The sequence below is a fragment of the Atractosteus spatula genome, chromosome 9 (assembly GCF_055471065.1).
Source record: "Atractosteus spatula isolate fAtrSpa1 chromosome 9, fAtrSpa1.hap1, whole genome shotgun sequence".
NCBI lineage: Eukaryota > Metazoa > Chordata > Actinopteri > Semionotiformes > Lepisosteidae > Atractosteus > Atractosteus spatula.
The window spans coordinates 9795496-9817276 of record NC_142714.1 but is presented as its reverse complement, the minus strand read 5'-3'; the positions used below and the strand labels follow the sequence as shown (position 1 = coordinate 9817276).

Genomic DNA, 21781 nt, shown 5'->3' with positions numbered 1-21781 from the left:
GCAAATCAATTTTGCAAAATGAGAAAAGGAGATTTTTTCATATGTACAATAAATTTCCAGTTCAATAAATAATGTGGTTTAATTTAACACATAATCTAATTAACAATATTAAACATACAGCTGTTAAATATCAATTCAACAATCAATAAACATTTTGTAAACAAAATGATCAATTTTTGTCTTTACACATTAAAAGTTGCATGAAAACGTTCTTCTTATATAAAATCTAAGTTCATTGGACACAACCAAAGTATATTAGCATGCAAGACAGGAGTGATACTGTTTAGAATTTAATTTAAATCATGACTGGAAAAAATCCCTAAACTATATTTTTGCAATAATTCAACTCACACTTCACTGCCACCAGAATGGAACTACCCTGGCAACACAAAACAAGTCTTGTAGTGACAATTCAAGGAACTAAAATAATATGTCCTTTGGGTTATGCATTAAAGGTCAGTTTTAATTAATGCAAAACTTTGGAATGGAATAACAGACCTTTCCATTATACTTTATACAGTCTGCTTAAAAACACAGTGGCTAGAAGTAAAGAAGTGTTGCTGGTCAGGACCAGTCGGGAAAAGCTCTGCTCTTGGCCGATACTAAAAAAGAAATCCATAAGACCTGCGCATTTAGTCTCATTTACAGTACATATATATTTATGGAGAAAACTTGGTCAGATTAAATAAAGTAGATGAAGGTTTGACATCTTTTTTTCTGTATTAATGGCCAATGGTGAACCCATTGTACAAAGAACAGCTCTTAGTTTCACTGCAGGTCATTAAACTGTTTGCTGGTCATTTACTAATAGGACATCTGAAAGTCCTATTAGTGACATGATGTCAGTATATTACCTTTCTGTTCTCCCAATTGTGTTGAGTTTGCTATGTAGAATTATATAAAACTGTGGATTTTCTTTGCTGTTTATACCATCTTAAAAACCTTTTTCAAGATTTGCTTTCCTCAGCCTTATTTTAAATGACATCTATTTAAAACAAACTAAAAGTGGAAACAGACACTGGTAAAAAGGCCTTTAATAAAGACAAAATCACATTATTAAGCAGCAACCAGGTATGTTATATTACAGTACATAGTAACATGGTATATATTACGTGCAGTGTAAGCATCAATATGCATTTTCAGATCAGAAGATAATACTGGGTTTTTTTCTAGCACTTATATGAAAACAGAAATCCCTTCAAGGTTTATTGCTGCATTTTTCTTCACAACAGGCGTCCGTCTGCCAAAGAGCTCCATAGTGCTGCTCTACTGGAATCTTGCCCAGAGAACAGCTTTGCCTCTCTGTGGTTTTACTCTTTTTTCAGACTGGTCAGCTCCCATCTCCCATCCCCACACAGCTTCAGTCTGGTGTCATGAAACTGAAAACAAAGAAATGCAGACATCTGACAGGTCTAGAGGGTCAGCCTTAGGTAACTCACGCCACTTTAAGCCCAGCAAATGGCTGTGTGTGCACCGGGAAGCACACTGAAGTACAGATCATTCCAAACATACGACCGAAAGAAGGGTGGGAACTAGGTGAAAAGTCTTGTGCCACCATAAAAAATAAATCCGTACTTCTGTACTGACTGTCCAATGAAAAGGGTGATTATCTTGCTTACACTGAAGTTCCTGGAAATTAGCCATTATGATAGAAAAAGTTTGAGAAGCCCACTCAAGTCATCTGATATAGTATTTGAAATTTAGTTAGATATTAATGATCAACAACCTACCTACATGTTATTATGAAGAACCTGAGGTATGATGTGATGTAAGAGACTGAAGACAAGACTTGAAGGATTGGTTTTAATCCCTTCTCCAGAAACGCAGAGAGCCTGCAAGTCTGTGTGGGGGCTCAGACAGGGACCCCAGGCCAGTTACCTTCTCCAGGCTGCTGCGATGACCCAGGCTGATGACGGTCATGCCCAGCTGTTTGCAGGCACGGTACAGCTGTTCCTCTGCTTCCTCAGTCAGCGCGCTTGTCGCCTCGTCCAGCACTGCCACAGGGACACCGGGAGCGTGTACACAACACAAACGTCAGCACATATCCCCCAGTGCTGCCCTTGAATAACCCTGGCTGGGGACTGAGAGCTCTCCTCGGACTCTTCTTCACCCCAGTCTCCTCTACAGACAAGAACTAACACGCTGTTGATATTTTCCCCCCCAAAAAAGTAAAGGAGGATGGATGAGCCACAGCAAGTCAATGGAAAATTCCCACCTATGCTGGAAGTGCAACTACATGTTGGCGATGTTTGACAATGACAGTCAGCATCCATAACGCCAAAGATACCAGACTGAGCTGCTCCCCTGTCAGGTCAGTGGAAACTGGTCACATTGTAAAACTACTCAACTTTACTTTCTTACTATTCTTACTATTATGTACTTTATGCTGCAGGCTTTCAAAGATTTCATTCTATTGCATGCTTCATTTTTATGACTGTACAGTATAAATATGTTGAGCAATAGATGTATGACGTCTGAGTCTGCCAGCCCTTGCAAAACGGATTGTTTAACGTTGATACAAAATTATTAATAGTTACACAAAATTCAAAGAAAGTATAATCAAACCTGCGTATTTGGGCTGCAGATAGAACAGTCGAGCAAAGGACAGCCTCTGCATCTCTCCAGGCGATAAAACATCATACCTACGTAGAGAAACAGGCACACAATAAACTCCAAACGTCACATCGCTGCTTACTCATTTCCACACCACAGCCGTTTGTAGCAGTATTACCAGTTCCAGTCCACGTTCTCATCCAGTCCTCCTGTCCTTTTCAAAAGGCCAGGCTGCGGAATAAAATAACTGTTAGTAGTAGTCAACTGGAATTAGTTAACAATTCAACTCAAATATTGACGATGCTATCAAGTCTTTGGCACGTGCCAACTCACCACTCCAGCCAGCTCTAGAAAGCGAAGTATTCTTTCATCATCAGCAGAACCTGCAAAAGGTACCCGTCAGGTGGACTGTGTTTATGAGCAGGAATATCAAAGTAGGAACAAACATTTCAAGTAGTTTCTGAGTCCTTCATTTTCATGTCAGAAAGTAAATCTGGAGATATACAATGCAAACAGTCATTAAGTGCTAGAAGATACTATTTTGATCAGAATAATAAGCAGTTATTATATACATTCCGTTCACACACATATAATACAAAATCATACATACCTGTCACAGGGTATATCTTCTTCAAAGGATAGATGACCTGTTCAACAATAAAGAAATATCACAATTAACCAACTACACTAAACTAAACATGAAATATGAACCACGTTACTATTGTAGAGATCCCATTTAATTTATTTAAAAAAATGAATGAACAAAAATGAAATGTTTACCTTTCCAAGAAATGTCAAGTTTCTATACGGTGGGTTAGATGTGTTTTTGGAAATGCTCAAATCCAGTAAATACACAGCAGGTCAGTAAACTACTCCACTACAGAGGGTGACAGTGTGCTTACCTACGACAAACAAAAACTATGTATCTGTTTTAGAGTAATTGCTGTGGATCACAGGCCATTTTCAAAGTCTTGGAACACTCAAGCAACAGAATCTGACTTCTCTCAAGTTGATCATCACAAGGAGTTTAAAGAAAACAGATGTGTGGTGCAATTTCAAGCTCTTTATAGGGATGTGGGGTTCATTCAGCTCTGTACCTGCTCCCTCAGGGTTCCATCTGTCAGGTAGGGCTTCTGAGGTAGAAAAAGTATCCCATGGGGCCCAAAACATGAATTCATCTGAAGGTAGCCTGGAAAAGCCAGATATAAAGCTGTTTTGTGCCATTGAGAAACATATACGAATTGTCAAGCAGAGGAATGAAGAAAATGTCGACAGCTACAGTACTGTATGTGGATCATGGAATCATGGAAAGAAGGTTTTCTTGCTCAAAAACTAGTTAAACCAAAATCAGACCTTTACTGGTAAATCTTAAGATCCAATAATGGCCATGGTAAAATTTTAAACCTTAACCTTAACAATAATATGAAAATTAAAAGTTTAATTCGGATCCTAACTCTAGCTCCACTCCAACCTTTAACAGAAGAAGAAAGCAGCAAAGGGATTTTGGATTAATGTCAAATTAAGGATTCAAATTGTATAGGCTCAGATGTATTTTGGTGCTATGTTGAAATTTTTTGAGAGTTTATATTTGGGATACATTTAGTTTAAGGTCTCTGAGGAGACAAAAATTAGGTAAAATTAATCCAGATCTTATGCTCTGTTCATTTAAGGATTTAAAAAAAAAACATAACACAAAATGCATTTAATGTTTAACAGTATTTAACAAGATCTGTAAGCAGTGTGCACATTTTTTAACCATCGGTATGAAAGGCAAATAATAGCGTCAATATGAAAGGTAAACATTACAGACTTATGACAAGGGGACCAATTTGAAAAAAAAAGGTTTCAATTTAAAAAGAAAGCATTTCACCTTTCTGTTTTTGAGAAATGAGGTACCCACTGTAAGTAATGTTTTCATGTAATCCGACATCAAAAGAATGACTACAAATTCAGTAAAGCTCCTTTTTTTCATCCAGCAAAGCAAAATTTGAAATCACTATGGCAACGAAGTCCTCTTACCACTAGAGGACTCCCACAGCCTGTTGAGGACCCGCAGTAAGGAGGTCTTCCCAGTGCCTGTATTCCCCACCACCAGCAGGCTATTGCCCTGAGTGACCTTCAGACTGAGGTCTCTCACCAACAGCTCGTCAGAGTAAGGTGATTTGTACGACAACCGATCAAGAACGAACGCTGTGTCTGAGGAAGCAGCTGGCGGATCCGTGTCGCTATAGGTAGAGACAAATGCCTTATTGAAATGCATTACTCATGAAGTAATGACTACACCGGTAGTCATTACTGTTGTTCGTTTATAAACATGGGCTAGCAGGCTACATAAGTAAACAACAACAAAATACTACAAACGGTGGTAGTTCAGCTGATTTAAGCCAATAACTGATTCAGTTACATTACAAAATTAAAGCCAATAACTGATTCAGTTACATTACAAAAAACTCTGATGTAATGAAAATGTCAACGGTTCACAACCCTCTCCAAGACTAGGAGTGACTATCACTGATTAACCCTTGAACAAAAAAAATACCTCTTTAAAACTTTAAGAAACAATCCCTCTCTTACTTGTCAAAGTCAAAGCACTCCCCTGAAGCTGGATCATAGTCACACTGCTTCCAAATGATGTCCTCCATCACCTCCCTCAGCTCACCAATCCTGTCAACACACAAGTTATAAGGCACCACCTGGCTGGAGAACACAGCGGCAGCCTGATTATCAGATCGCAGACTGAATCTGTGATGCCTGGGCTCTTCTAAAATATTAGGCCTAGCCCTCTGGAAAATGATAAAGGAAAACATGTTCCAGGAGAGTCTCGGTGTGCTTGTCTTCACCCCAGCCAGAAGAATCCTATTCTTTCAAAGTTGTAGCTTATCCATCCATTAACATAAGCACTAAACATCCATCCATTTTCTAACTGCTTTACCAATACAAGGCCGAGAGGAACTTTATGCATGAAAGACAATAATCTATTATTTAACAAAAACCTTAACAATTAAAGGGAATCACCCAGTTTTAAAATAATACTTCTACACCTTGAAAGAAAACCAAAACCTTAAAAGACGTATTATTTCTAGGACATAAAGCCCGTTACATACATTTTCTATTGAAATATTTCTATTTTTTGTCATTAAGAGTTTAGAGTTTCAAGTCAGTGTGACAGCTTAATTCAAGTACATGTAGTGCTCAGCATTCGTGAAACTATTTAAAAATATATATAAATGTTAATATTTATAAAACCTTCTTTTGGTTTGAATAAAAGAAAAAACAGAAGAGTTCCTCGTCTCAATCTTGGCAGCAGAGACATTCTGTCCTAGAATCCTGGAATGATGAGGTGAGGTGTTACCTGTGAGTGTATCCCGCCACATCAGACACTGTGGTAGACAGGTCTATCAGCTGGCTGAAGCCATTTATCAAGTAAATGGAGACAAAGGCATTCTGTGAAGAGAACCGAAAGGTAAGGCAATTCCAAGAAAATTAAATGTAATCCTAGCTGAACTGCCTCCTTGGTGTCACTTCACATTCTTCTTCATTTATCCAGTGGGTCTCACTGTGGATAAAGAGGATTAAATTGGAATTTTAGTGGAAAACACTGCCATCTACTGGAGATTTGTGAGGGTGGCATTTACCCTTTCCTTTCTTGTTGCTGCTACGGCTGGATTTATTTATAACATCGATTAACAGTCAATGGCATCTACATCGTCCTTTCTCAACTCAAACAACTTCACTGAATGGAGGGGACCCACTGAAACCCCTCCTATGAGACATGCAGAAACAACTGGTTACCAGGAGCCCCAATGTGTAGCACGTCAGGAGAAGTAAGAAACTTCTTCACTAGTTGAATAAAAGGGGGAAAAGAGGGAGGACAGATTACTCAAAGACAAAGCAGAATTCAGATGGAATACTATGATTAACACCCTATCTACCTGATTAACTACAGGACTATCTTCTCTGTTAGATCTTCAGGTTCAAGAATTAAGGGCTAAATATATCCCTGGTATTTTTTCCAACAAAACCGTAAAAAATATTCTTGAAAATAAGTTTTAATTTTACCACCAAGACCAGGACATAACCTTAAAAGATGCAAATTTGGAAGTACACGCTAAACCATTCAACCCTGGTTTTAAAACTTTAACATCAATGGCCTCATCAACATCACCGACTGTGCAAAAGCACCACGGTCCTTGTGCCTTCGCCCTCACATGCACAAACCTTGCTGATGAGGGCGCTCAGCTCCCCAGGCGTCAGGGTGTCGTACACCCCTGTGAATATGGGAATGGCAACTATCGTGTAGCTGAGGATGCTTCCCAGGTAGTCAAAGGTGTTCACTCCAACTGCAGAGAGGAGACGGGGAAAAGGTCAGTGACTGCAGTCTGAGCTTTCAGAAACTTTCAGAAAATGTATACCATTGCATCATAAGCTATGTAATGCATTATTGCTTATACTTTGCATTCCCCTTCTGTAGTCACACACTTCCTATTGCAATTTAGCATCTGTGGGGTGTTGTGGTGCTCCCAAGATGCTGTCTGGGGCTGTGCACTGTTCTACTGCTGCTTGACCTTTAGGAATGGTGAAAGGCAAGAATATATTCATTTATTTTCCAAAAATATATTTTATTGAAGGGGCCTCTGAGGCATGCTGGCCATCACTGCTGTTTCACAGCTCTTGGATCCCAGATTCTCCCTGTGTGCCAGTGTGTGTGCCCTGTGATGATGGACTGGCATCCTGACCAGGCTGCAGTCCTGCCTTGCCCTTCACTTTCAGGATAGTCTTCAGCCACCCGGAGCCCTTTTGATAAGGAGTGCGTATCTTATTTGCAGACGTTACGCAATGCCCAGATTGGGGGGCAGGATAAGCATGGCAAGGGAACTCTTACTGTAAAGCCAAAACTCTTTGTTCATCAGGCTCCTCTGGGTGTGCAGGAGGCTCTGCAGTCTCCTGTCAGTCCTCATGTGCTCCACCTTACCTGCCCTGCAAACACAGCATGGAGAGCACAGCTAGGACTGCACCTAGAATTTCACTGGGTCAGCTGGGCTCAGAGTGATGAAACAGGAACACTGTGCGGGGGGGGGGGTAAATTACAACCCACAATGCTGCCAATGACATCTGTTGATTGGGTTTGCAGTTTTAGTTTGAATGTTAACAAACTTGAAGTACTTTTTAAATGTATGCACAGTGACATCAGCTGTAATAACAACTCCTTACATTTGTGTAATACTTTGACTATAAGGGAGGCCACTGCATCCGCTACTGAAGTGGGGCATCCTCCTGTGTGATGCCTGGCAGCCAGTACGCTCCAGTAGTCCCACTACACAGCAGATCAGGTGGAGACATCAGCACCTTCTAGGCCACCAGACTGGGGTCACTGATTTAGCGATTCTGGTCAAAGCAATGGGTGCCACCTACAGTTCCCACAACACTGATTGTCCTTAGGGGTCCAGCATCACAGTAATGTTTCTGACATCTTACAAGATCAGACTACAAGCTGATAAAGCCAGGGACCACTGGGAATACATTGCAGATTATGTAACTCTCGCCTACAGACCTGCAATTAAACATCTTAAAGAACTGTGATCTCAAATGAATGAATGAATGAAGAAAGACGATCTTAACACAGCAAGCACGAAAATTTCCATACCCCCACACTCTTGAGGAAAGAACGTCAAGTCACTGCATTGATGTGCTACTAAAAGTCCCAGACTCTTTTACTGAGCTCATTCAGTTACTGATCTACTCTAAGTATACTGTGGTGATATACTGACCTGTAGAAGGCTGCAGACTCTGCATTGACTCGGATCTGCATGTGCTTGAACCTTAAAAAGGAATCAAAGGTACAAGTTAGCAAACAGGTGTGAAATGCTCTGGTAGCAGCAGCCTGGCAGCAGAGAAACACTTTGCAAATTCAGTTTAATTTAACACAGTGAAGCTCTGGGTGACACAATCAGTCCAAAGCAATGGGACTTGCAGCTTTATGTAATTAAAAGGCAGTCATGCTGTAACCAAAGAAAATTAGGATGCACTCTCATTTTAATGCATTTTCCTAATCAATCAAAATTAAAGTCAGAGGAAGGAAAGGAAGGCAGTTCTCACCTAAAGTCTCCTTCCAGTTTTTCCTGCTCCACCAAAGTTGACACAATGGGGCCCATTAGCACTTTATTCACAATGGTCCCAATGACAAAATACCCAAAAATACTCACAGGGCCCACCCAGCCAGTGCTGTCAATTAAAGATTCAAAGAAAGATGGTATTTTAGTGGAGGAAAAAAGATTGCACTGAAAAAAAATTGCATGCACTGCATGGAACTACTATTTAAGAACAAATGAGCAACCATAGAAATTAAGGACTCAGCACTGAAGATACTGATAGACATCTAAACCAACATTAACAAACTCAATGGGGTGAAACAATGGCTCCAAAAGCTGAGTCTGGACTTGTGACATAGCTGGTTGAGCTCCAATCTCAACATCATGCCCTCAGTGCATCACTGCCTGTCTCTCTTCACCTGTGAAAGCACTGGTAGGTGTAATAGGCCAGAGTGAAGGGAGAGATGATCAGCCTGCTTGCCATGGTGCTCATCTGCTTACAGAGCCTCTCAGTGTCTTGACTGATTCGCTGGTCTCTGTAAAAATCACAGGACGATTACTTGCATTGGATAAGTCTATTTAACAGCCACCATTTAGCACTATTGCATTCCTCCTAGAAGGATTGATAACTGTTACTTCCAATCCCATCACTATAAAAGATGTTTTGAAACAGGCTATGCTCTCAATTGTTGTCCAGTTGAGATTTACCCCCACAGTACAAGTTAGTACCCCTGCAATCTCTCTCCCAGGTCCCAGCCCTGAATGAACAAACTATTTGATAATAAAAGCAACATGAGTTTTTCATTAGTGCATTGCAGTCTGTGATTTTTTTCTGGCAAAGAATGAATTGTGCCTATGCAGCACACAGCTTCATGATGTTAACTTTGATCATTTTTATTTCTGATCCCAAGCTTAGTCTGCCAAAACACCCGCCTATTAAGCCCTGTACTTGAAAGCAGGTTTCTATCGGGTAGAAGCAAAATGCCTCTAACAAACCAGAAGCAGCCATTAAGAACGAAGCAGGCAGGCTGCTATTTTAATCTGGGTTCCAGTGATGTTCACTGTACTGACAAAGCCCGGGAATGGATGAAGTGAGAAGCGTAGGCATGTTGGGCACGCTGTCTCTCACTGGCGCCACAGGTCTGACTAGTTGTTCAGCAGTGAGCATACGGGTTGTCGATGTCCTTGCGCAGCACATTCAGGGTGTAGTACACTCTGCCCTGGAAGTAGTTCCGGTGCAGGCACTCTGTCAGGCTCTTCCGCCAGCTCACATACATCAGGCTAGAGATGTACTGGTCCAGACTCTTCAGCTGGGACCAAGAGGATTATAGAAAACGCTGTCAGACGCTGCAAAAGTATTCTTTTCAATTGCAACTTTCTGTCCTCACCAACATAGAACAACCCCACACTGTGCGCTGAACCCTACGTTCAAAAGATCTTAGTATCAAAATCTTCATCATATGTGTCTTTTTCATGCTCAGAAACAGAAATTACATGATCAAAATCAATGGATCATGACCACAGTTATCCAAAAACCCAAGGTTTGAAGTAAAATAGTTTAAAATAGAGCTCATTGTTGACCTAATCACATAAAATATAAATTCCCTGAGTCTTAAGTGGCTGGTGTCTTAGTGAATCCAGCACAACGGACAGTGCTGTGATAGTAAAGGTCACCATCACAACTCATTCAGCAATGATTGAAAGATTCATCTGATCACATAACCGACGCAGGTACAGACTAAGACAAGGTTCAGAACATTAAAACTGATTTTAAACACAGCTTATATTATGGCTTTTTTCACTTGAAATTCTTGCCTTTCTCGTTCCTTTTTACATACCGTGGAGTTCAATACAATTAAAAAGACAGCGACCAGCGACAGGCTCTTAAAGCCTTCTAAGTCCTTGTCAGATAGAGTCTTGTAGTACTTGCTTGGGAGGACTCCAACCTGGTAAATGATGAGCTGTTCTGAAAAGCACACAGTCGTTTCGAATTCAGAATGAATGAAGCATTGATAAGGATGTGCATTCATGTATATTCACACGTTAAACACAATCTTCACCATAATCCCATTCAATACAGTGTAAGATCAGATATTTTTGTGCTTTAATTCAGATATGTTGTCACTGAAGAAACGCAAGGCTTTGGGTTCACATTTTCTGGCAACAGCCTGTGCATTAATTCTGAGAAACTCTAAGGATACCTTCACAGCCACAAAACCATTAAAAGTGATTTTGAAATTCTCTATTTTGCACCATTGTGAATGGTGTATTTTCCCCTCCATTAGTTAAAACAATTTTAAGTACTAATTACAGTTAACATCTAATTTATTAAACTTCTCAAGGACATACATTTCAGGCTGGGGGCGAGAATTGGAGACATTACGCTGACATAGTTTCCTGGATTTGGCACACTTACCAAAAAGGGTCACTAACAGAAGTGTCCCAAACATCAACACATTCGGGGATGAGCAGGAAGGGAAGAGGATTCTCTGGATCCCACAGAACCGCCGCAGGAACTGAACGTCCAGTTTCGGGCTACAAATATTAAGGTCTCTGTGTATAACTCAGCACTGAACACAATCCTGAAGGATGAACCTTTGATCAGAGATTTTACTTGTCTGCCTTTGAAGTAGTGCAGCCTAGGATACCCATATGGATTGTGCCTTTTCACTGATAGTGGGACCAAACTATCAATATGCAAGATGCTGTAGCAATTATGGTGACATCACAGAAGGTCATATGATGAGTACATTTCTTAAAAGGCAAATCTGTCCAGTGATAGCAGCTCTTCGTTACAGAGCCATTCTTTCCCTCTGTAATGACTTATTTCTTAATTAATTTCTGATGTTTCTCAGTTCTTCCATATCCATTTCATGTGACTAAAAGCACCAATATGTTTGCACATGTAATAACTGCCAAACACAACACAGCTGATTTGAGTTTTAACTTGTTTCTGGCATCAGTCCTGAGTGTCAAAAGTACTCTACTTAAAGAGTACGGTTTTAGCTTTTAAGAATTTTCTGCAGACTTTGCCTGTTATTACTTCTGGCTGAACAGCACTTACTAGCTGCTCAACTGATGGCAAACAGACAGAGGGGGGTGACAGTGTATCAGACTAAGGATCACTTACATTTCAGGCAACGCACTAAACTGAGAGCAGTTCTGAAACTTAAAATTGTATTCTGGGCTGATACAAATCCCATCTGACATTTTAAAAGCTGAAAACAAATTTACAAAATATACTCCAAACAGAAAACTGTGTGATTAAGAACACGATCGGAGAAAAAAACCAGAAGATACCGTTACTCCAGGACCAAGATCGGTACTACTGTACAGTGCACACATTTATAAAATAAAACTGTCCCACACAACAGGCGTTGCGTAATTTCGCGACAGTATCCGGGAGTGCACGCAGCACACTTCGTTTTATACATTCAACGTACGAACAGTTTTCATTAAGTTCAAAATAGAAAGTTCTCACCACAAACGTAGAAACATCTTACCTTTTGCATCTTTGTGCTTTTGCTCTTCCGATATTTGGCATTTGTTTCAGTATGTTTAGCTAGACACACTCAGGGTAGTACCATGAATCTCACAGCACTGACGCTATAATACTTGAAACACGGGGATGTGAATGACAGATATCATGATTTCTGAAGTGTGGTTGTCTGTCGATTGAACTTTGGAGCCTGAAAGCTGCACAGCTAAGTGAAAACCAAATCGAAAACAATCTTGAGTCGCGTGAAAATAATGCACTTTTAAAAGCACCGTTTATTCCGCACACAATCACGAAACTTGCCTCCGCATATTAAATTGTCAGTTTTTCTCAAAACAACCTCTATGATTCTGGAAATGCAACTGTTCATATCATGTGCAAGCTCAAACAATTTCATTTCCTAGATTGAAAGACAAAAACCACAGAGTGGGGAGGGGGGAAAAAACACACTCTTCAAAACAGCCTGCCCTCTGTTGGACACAAATATGTATATCTAAGTGTATTTCATACTACTGTACAGTTCTTTACAGTGGTTCATTGAGGTGAATGAAAATATGGAAAGGGGCAAAAAAAAAAACTGGAATGTTTCTGATGGACCTAACATATGTTTTTAATCTTCATGGAAACAATACTGAGAGTGATGGGCAGGGAGGGAAAACACTTCACACAGAGCATTGAGAAAAGAGGCTCCCTGCTGCAGGAGTGTGTTAGGTGTTAAGGTCCCTGCCCAGCGCATTCTGGATCGCACAATGCCAAGATCAAGAACAAAGAGATGCAGGATTGTTAAAGGCCCACTCAGAATCCTGCAGCCCCAGCCCCAGAGAGCTTTAAAGACCCCCCCCCCCCCCCCAACACAAACCTCCACCTGTGTGACAGACAGCCGGAGCCGTTCCCAATGTGACTCCATTTGCATTTCCAACACCTCGGGTCTGCCCTCTGTTTTCACAATCTCTGCAACACAGCCGGTAATCTGCACACGGAAGGTGAGTGATTGTCCAAGGTGAGGGAGGGAGGTGATTTCTGGAGTCCTGAGCAGTCAGCCGTATCAGGCCAGTTGAAGTAGTATTGTCTAGAGAGAGACAGCACCAGGGACAGATTCTTTAAAGGGCTTGGGTTTGCACTGAAGTCTACAAAGGACTGAAGGGAAATGGAAAAGAACGTCCATTTTAAAGCCAAACGTCTGACCGTTTCTTCTGTTCATGTTACTATAAAGTGTAAGGACATGAACCTGTGAGAGCACATCAGTAATAAGTTCATAATACATTTTTTTTTCAATGCAAATTAAACTATTTTTAAAACATGGTTCAGTATTGTAGAGTTTCATTGCAAAGGGCATATTTCTTCTTTTTTAAAGTACAGAGGGATCATAAATAACATCATGAGCAAGTACACTGAGCTGTTGTCTAGCTGTTCCACTGTCCTTTGATTTACCTTAATTGCAAGAGAACTGCCACACGTGTTTACACAATAATCATCTAGCGGTAGAGGACACACTGGCTAATCTGTGCTTCACTGCTTCACCTGAGAATCCGAATCTTCACCTGAGATCTTCTGAAACCAACTGTCAGGCACAACAGACAATTTCAGAGATGCCATTGGACTGGTTGCCACCCCTAAGAAACAAACAATTTATATGAAAATTATATTTTAAAAAAAATACACGTTTTTTAGACACAATATTCTTTAAAACACTCCTTATGGCTTTGGATTCATTTATGTGACATCACCTTATTGTGTTGTACTGAATCATGGCCTTCTTATCTTTGTGTTAAATTTGCTTAATGTCCCAAAAAGTTGGTAAAGAACTTTGTCTTCTGTTGGTTTTTATCTAACAGTTTATGAAAGTCTACGAGCTGGTGCTTAATGAGTCTGTTCTGTAAAACAGCTGGATTAATCCAGATATAAGAAACATCACAGGGGAAAGGAAGCCATTTGGTCCATCAATTTCATTTGGTATCAAATTAATTTTAATCAATCACTTGCATTTGTGTTTGCAAGTGTGAAGTACTTTTCATCCCAAAGGATCCCAAAGTGCTTCAGATATGAGAAGGGACCAATTTCATTCACCAGTGAAATACAGCACACAGCTGAGTGATGCATGGCAGCCATTCTGTCTTTACTTGTGGTACAATTCTCTGTTCTCCTTTCCTTTAACTAGATCTTGTTCTTTTAAAATAATTTTCTAAAGTGTTTTCTTCTTATATTTTTCAGAATTGATTTATTATAGCTGGTCCACTGTTTCCTAGCCCTTGACTTACTTACTGTTAGGATGACTGTGTCCTGTGCTTCAGTCTTTCAACTATTGTTATCCATTCTCTACAGAATCCATATCTGTCTTGTCCCAGACCACTTCTCTTAAGTTTCATTTTCTTTCTTTCACGGTCAGCTGTGCTGAAACTATAAAAGTTTTCTTTGGAGTCTACTCTTCCAGTCTCAAAATGTATATCACATTACACATGTTATGATCAGAGTGGTTCAACTATGCCGTTGCTTCTGTTTTCCTTATACTATCTTAAACTGCTTGAAAAGACAAGACTGATACAGACATCCACTCAAGTAGGTACTTTGACAAACTGAGTAAGGAAGCAATTTCTAGCTGTTACAACTTCTCAATGTCGGTATCAGCTCCAGCTTCTATTTTTCACAATCCATATAAAGAAAATTAAAATACACCCCACCTGAATATATAGAGGTCTGCAGCATACTCCTAACAATCTGTCTTTTAAAAAAATATATAACTAGTATATAGTTTATGCACGTTTTTGTCCGAATATAGTTTCATATAGTTTCTGAAGCAATTAATTCCTGAAAGTAAAGTTCCTTTGTGGGTTATCTTGCAATTTCCCTCAATAAAGTATCTATCTATCTTAAGTGATTCTAGTATTTCTAACGGTTTTCTGTCTTCTATGCTATGCATCTTTATACCATGTAACAGCCAGGATTACATTAATAACAGGATTATTTATTTGATTAATGGATTTATCTGCACAAGCAAACCACTTCCCTTTCCCAGCCTAATCCTTGAAAGCGTTACCCAATCAATGCAGGCACAAAAATACAAAAATTAACGAGGGGATCATTTTTTATGTGTTTTTCTTAGAAATTCAGTTGACAGTGCTCTGCAAATCCCACATCTTCCTATTTGATTTATAACCTTGCCAAAAGATGTCAGCATTTGAGACTACAAAACAAAGAAAAGAAAAAAAAACTGTGCAGTGCCAAACATAAATTGTAACACTACTGTGAAGATTGAATGCTAGCATCCATATGAAAGCCCATTATCCCTCTTTCAGTGTTTAACATGTGGTCACACAGCGGAGGACATCTTGGCACCAAGTTGTCTTAGTGTCCAGCTGTGAACAAAACCACAGTTGAGACCAAAGCAAAGAGACCACTCTAGCAGAGGAGTCGAAGGGGGTGGCGTTCTGTTTGTCCTGAGACGGAACCCAAAAAAGTCCTGGGGGGTTGGGGCAGAAGGATAAGCGCTGTGTATGTGTCAACAAGCCCAGAGGAAAGGCTTTGATTCAGAACTCTATTTATGCAAAAGGCAGAGACAGGTGTTAAAAATAATACCCTGCAAAAAAAAAAACCCAAGATCGGCTGCCCTGTACTACAGCTCCCCTAACAGCCACCTCTCAAACTAAAGCCAATGGCTGAGAATAAATAATAACAACTCCACACCTCCCATTTCCATACTTTTGTCAGTGCTAATAACTTCCTCGGTCATTGAAATGCAGTCTGTACTCCAGCTGGAGAAGCGTCCTATCCAGGATTCAGGAATAAAGGATTGCCTGGTCCTTTTGCTACAATTTTTTCTACTGATTTTACTATGATTGAATATTCTGATCTTAAAATCCATGAGATGGTGATAAAGTCACTCGCTTCGATAAATAATTGTGAAAAAGAAGGGCATAGCGATACACTCTTTGAGGCACCCACAACCCCCCTACACACATATGGAAATTCTATTAATGTTGTAATGTAGGGAACATTTTTTTTCTCAGAAATACATTTGCAATTTGGAACTGATTTTCAAATATATATAAATGAGACAGAGTTTTAACCAGGAATAGCCCAAACCACACAGCATCTGTTTAGAATGATCAGTGTGTCAGTGTGTTTAGCATGTGAACCATACAGAGTGCATGACCCCCTAGTCTTATCCTAGTCAAAAAACACTCCGTTTTGGACCATTTTTCTTTAAGTGTTAGAGGCGGTACATAACGACTAGAGTCTTATCTCTCTATTTCAGACTCCACCTCATTCTCTATAGGAAACTTCCATTGTTGTTTTGTAGAGCTCGCGTACACAGAAGTGAAGGGCCTCTTTTTAGCAGAAAGGGTCATTCAGAACAAGTGTGAGTGCCAGTGATGAGTACGGGCAATTACGGTTGTTGAGCGTGTTATGCATTTATTGAGGAAAACTGGCAGTATAGTATGATTTAGAGCCTACAGTAAAAACAGCTCGATGCGTCAAATTTGTAAGAAGTTAATTTACCGAAACACCAACACAAAAATGACTAATCAGTTTGTATTAATTAAAGGGAGTTTAATTGTTTTTGCCTCCTAGCAGTTGTGATAGTCATAGCACGCTTCGGTTCACTTCTTCGAGACACATCTAATTCATAATTCAAACGCCAAGATTAAATATTAAATTACATAATTTTGTAGTGAGGCGCTAAATTCTTGCCGTCTTCCACGAGGTTTACATGGATCCTTACTTCGCGTTCAAAAAACAGGAACCTTTAAAGAAAAAAATAAATAAACCTCAGATTCAGAGAGGACTAAGAAATCCCCAATAAATCTTCGTCAAGAAAACAGAGACAAAACTGTATACAGTCACTACACAACAGGTATTTCTAACACTTCACATTGAAATTGACCCTGGCTCCGATATAGGTTCTTTTAAACAGGGGACAAAAACAATCTGGTGTGATTGACAATTTCCTGGAGGGAGGTACTATTGACATCACTTCAAATCCCCAAATTGGCCGGTTTGAGCCTTTCAATTTCAATGTGTGACTCTAGTGGGGCAGCTTCCAAACTAGCAGTATGGATTTTCTCCGAGATCAGTACCTGTAGAAAGCAATTATTTAGCCAAATCTTGCCCCGAACGTCTAATGGTAGCTTAGAATCTTTATAAAGGAAACGTAAAAGAATAACGCAGGTAAGGTTGTAATTTTTAAAAACTTTTCCTATGCCTATATTTATTTCAGTTTTACCTGCCGCCGCGTGGAGTTTCGAGAAACCTGGTTCAAGATGCTAACTTAGACTACATCTAAGTTCACCTACACCAATTGTCGCGTAAAAACGTGAATCCAAACTATTTCAATGGATTATAATCACATTGCGCAGCGTCGCCTATGCACAATACTTTGAAGTTGAATGAAATGTATTTACTCGCACAATTGTCGGTATTCATTTGGGTAACCAACATCGTTTGTGTGAGACCCGTGAATTAAAAAGTTCACGGCCAGAATTTTTTTCAAAGGAATGGGGACAAGGAAATTGGAATAATATATTGCATTGCTGAGTAAATACCGTGCGGAACACGTAATCATTATCGCGTAGCTTTGGTTTGTATACAAACACCTAACGCGTAATTAAACGCTAAGAAACATTAACGCCTCACATCACCACCTTCGTCTTATAATAGCGACGCACTGAAGCTTCTTCTTGTCCGAGAGTGTTTTTAAAATATACATGTTGTGTATTGATGCTGGATCCGTTCTGAAAATCAATGCAAGCCGATCTTAAGGGTTGAAGAAAAAAAGTATTATAAGGCTTGGTAGCTTCCTCAGCGTTATATTAAATGCCCGATATTAGTACTGTTCTAGCCGGTTTTGATTTTTAAACAACAAAAGTTTTGATATCTTAAAACATAAAATAGAAAATATTCTAAAAAATTGATTTTGTTTTACCACTTGACTTTAAACTTACAACAATAAAGCCAAAAAATGCGTTTAAATGTCCAAAGCATTGTCTGGTTCAGTTTTCTTTTGTATACTTTATAGGAAGTTATTTTATACTATATTGGTTGGAAAAAAAGAGGCCTTGTGGTAGGCCTGTATAAGATTTTGTACCTTAACCATAGGCCTCATCTTAAGTGGTTTCTTGGCAAAACTTTCCCCCATATTTATCAAATTTGGATAATATTATTCGGTTCATTTTTGAACATTAATTTTGGAAATATAATCATTATAAGAATATGCTATTCTGAACGTTCTAATGAAAGAAACCCAATTTTGAAATCTGGGGTCTCATTTGCATAGGTATAATATTCAGCTGGTTGGTGTATTTAAATGTCCTATGGTCTCACCTGTAAAATTAAAGGCTTATGTTTTTTTCATTTAAATAATCCTCACAACCATATTTGGTTGCTTGTTGCATTTTAAAGTACAGTTTTCTAAATCTGAATGGCTGACAGCCTGCTCTGCTCTGTCTGGGCCGGACAGTGAAGGTGGCCAGCAAACTTTTCAAGCATTGCGGAAAGCCAATAATATCACTATCATGACCACAGTAAATTTGAACTCCTTAAATCAGGGCATTGATTTAGACTACCGATTTAAGTCCAGTATAAGTAGATTCTTTTATTCCCATTGCGGACCTTCTCAATTTGAACAAGAAACTGATTTAATTTTCATCATGTATGTATCTAACTCACAGATTGACCTTCAGTATTTATCCATTTTGGATTGTGAGGATTATGTAGAACTTCTGACTTGTATAGGTGTTTATTTTATTAATGGGTTTATGTCATGTTAAATATGTTATGTCTGTTACCTGCCTGCAAAGCAAAATTCTCTTCTGGAACAATAAGGAAAATGAGTCTACACTTTGTATTGAACAGCCATTGAAATGGGTCTATTGCCAAATATAAACCATTCCAAACTGAGGTCCCGATGTATCCATGCAGTTGAGCAAGGAACCTAAGAGACAAGTATCATTTTTATGTCACCACAGCACCTTGAAGACCTAAAGTGACAGTATATACAGTTTCAGAACATTTAACTAGAATACATTTCTAAGATTAAGTCAAGACAAGTCTTAAGATTTTCTAACAGTGCACACTAACAAAATATCAAGTCTTGCATCTCAGTGATGTGTGTCTATATGCTGCATGTGGTGCTTGCCTCCAGTTTAAAAAAAAATGAATTACTTTGATGTATAGGGCCTAAGTCTGCATACTGTGTGCTTATAAGGTAATGTGTGTTGTCTTTTACAGGCATGATTCAGAGACAAGAGGTTGTGCAGTCTGTCTTGAGAGAGCTGCAGGATGCCACAGAGTGTGCCGGGCTTCACCGGCTGGTCAGCGTTGCACTGGCTGTGGAAAAAACCATGGCTGGGTTCCTGCTGCCAGCTTCCACATGCGGGGAGTTTCCTCCTGGAGTGGAGATCGACGAGACGGCCCGCTGCCTTTACCCAGACGACGCCCCCGGTGGCATGCTCCCGCTGGCCTGCAAGGGGGACGGCAACCTCTTGTTTGATGCCGCCAGCACCCTCCTCGTTGGGAACACCAGCCTCAGTTTGGAGCTTCAGGTCCGCACGGTAGTTGAGATGCTGCTGCGCAAGCAATACTACCTCAGTGGGATGATAGACTCCAAAGTGATGCTGCAGGCGGCAAGGTTTTCCCTTTGTACAGAGGAATCGGCCAAGAAGTTGAATCTGCCTAGGGCTGTTTTAGAAGCCATCTTCGACGCGGACGTAAAAGCATCCTGCTTCCCTGGCTCCTTCGCGAACATGTGGCACGTTTACGCCCTGGCCTCTGTTCTGCAGTGTAACATCTACTCCATTTACCCCATGTACAACCTGAAGATCCGGCCATACTTCAATCGCCTTATTCGCCCCAGGACCTGGCCCTGTGGGTCTGAGATGATGACGCTCCACATCATGTGGTCAGGCGAGTTAGAGCCCGACTCGGTGTTCAAGCCTCACCATTTTGTGGCCGTTGTCCAAGCAAGCGACCTTCAGATGGGAAGTCCAGCTGAGGAGCACCACGCCATCCCCCTAAAGACACTGGAGCTTTTGAACCGGGACCCGCAACTCTCGTACTCCAGTCTCAAAGACAGGTACAACATCACAAAGAGTACCTTCTACCGGTGGAAGAGGCAGACGCAGGAACATCGGAAGAAAGCTGCTGCAAGGTACGAGGCCAAACACTTTCTACAGGCCTGCTTTTCGGAAGGTAAGCTGCTGCCACTTCATCAATTCAAGGAGTTCTTCCCGGAAATCTCCCGATCCACATACTATGCCTGGAAGCACGAGCTTCAGTCCGGTGGGGGCAACTTCATGGCGACCCCCAAGAACGATGCAGCAGACACGGGAGAAAATGTGTCCCCTTCTGAAACAAATCGCCAGCGATGCTACGACAACATGACTCACTTGTTTGCCGTCAACGGCGAGAAGCTGGCGGGAGACCGAGCTCAGAATTTTGCTTTCATGCAAGAAGCAAAAAAGTGTTTGCAGAACTGCATTGCAATGAACACCTTGCTTCCATATAGGAATTTCAAAAGACGTTTTCCTGGCATTTCGAGGTCGACGTACTATAACTGGAGAAGAGAAGCTATGGTGGCCAACTCCAATTTCAAGGAGGCGTTCGGGAGCAGTGAAGTTAAAATTCGCCATCCTAATGGACACTCCTCTCCTGTGATCGCTCAGGCTCATTTGTCCGTTTCCAACGGGAATTTTTATAAGCGTAATCACAAGAGCTTCCGTTTTTCCTCCTTCAGAAGAATGAAGCTCAGGAGAGAGGCAAAGACACGGGTCCAGAAGTGGAAAATGTCCTTTCCCAAATTCAGACTCAAGTACCCTTCTGTCTCTGCATGTTTGTATTGGTTTTGGAAGAAGGGGTTCGCCGACAAGAAAGTCGGTGACGAGATGAAATGGGGAACGGATCTGTCTGAGTCTCCAGTTTGTCAGACACCTTACATGATGGCAACTGAAGATGTTCCTGCCTGCGAGAAGAATGATGGGAGTATGAATAGTACATCCTTCAGCCCCTATAACGGCAAACTCTCTGGCTACACAGTTCCTGAGAAAAACGTGGAGGAGCAGGTCTTCGTCATGGATGTTGTTGCACTGGCAAACTTCAAGGCCAAGGCAAAGCTATTCCTGCAGAAACGCTTTGAAGAAAAGTCCTTTCCCACTTTCAAGGAATTTCGGTCTTATTTCCCACTCACCCCTCGCTCGACCTATTACATGTGGAAGAGAGCTCTGCATCATGGCCTACCTTTAGTACATGGTTGAATATCGCAGAATGCACAAACCTGCAACATGAAAGTTTCCCTTTAGCTTGTCATCTTTTTGCAGAGCGAAGCTTTGCTGCCTGGAATCCCTGCTGCTGTTCTTTGTTTTTGACCTGGATTTTTCTTGCCTAGGCATTGTGATCTGTTTGGAGTCAGCTTTTCAGGTGAAGTCGACAAGCTATGTAATTGCAGCTATTGCACCTTAAGCATTCTTGTCACCCTACCCCCCCTTAACCTTGTTTTTAGCACATGCAAATTTTTTACATGCTTCTAACAGGACCTTAACTGCCCTGATTCCTACCGAGAGATCTACATGCCCTCCGGCCAGAAAGCTGTTCCGGTTGCAGATAGTTAAAAGCTTTCCTTGAGCTTTTGAATTTACATTTTTTTGTGGGGGAG

The 21781-nt window shown here is 40.6% G+C and overlaps 2 protein-coding genes across 3 annotated transcripts; one reads left to right on the top strand and one right to left on the bottom strand.

Annotated features, from left to right (window-relative positions):
* Positions 1-1018: 1018 nt before the first annotated feature.
* On the bottom strand, positions 1019-12545 carry abcd4 (ATP binding cassette subfamily D member 4). 2 transcript variants are annotated; one of them, XM_088925333.1, is made up of 19 exons: positions 12146-12545; positions 11059-11177; positions 10481-10608; positions 9813-9952; positions 9062-9178; positions 8650-8775; positions 8322-8372; positions 7436-7530; positions 6772-6893; positions 5906-5997; positions 5128-5217; positions 4573-4778; positions 3651-3742; positions 3164-3200; positions 2887-2936; positions 2732-2784; positions 2566-2642; positions 1879-1994; positions 1019-1379 (listed from the first exon to the last, which is right to left on the bottom strand). In XM_088925333.1, exons 1-19 carry the CDS (start codon positions 12184-12186, stop codon positions 1311-1313), a joined length of 1821 nt encoding a protein of 606 aa, XP_088781459.1. In that variant the 5' UTR covers positions 12187-12545; the 3' UTR covers positions 1019-1310. The 2 variants fall into 2 exon arrangements, with proteins under 2 accessions (XP_088781459.1, XP_088781460.1); XM_088925334.1 differs by lacking the exon at positions 7436-7530 and having other exon boundaries at positions 8650-8672; positions 12146-12527.
* A 6819-nt stretch (positions 12546-19364) lies between these two features.
* On the top strand, positions 19365-21383 carry vrtn (vertebrae development associated). Its single transcript, XM_088926089.1, has one exon. It carries the CDS (start codon positions 19365-19367, stop codon positions 21381-21383), a length of 2019 nt encoding a protein of 672 aa, XP_088782215.1.
* Positions 21384-21781: the final 398 nt, after the last annotated feature.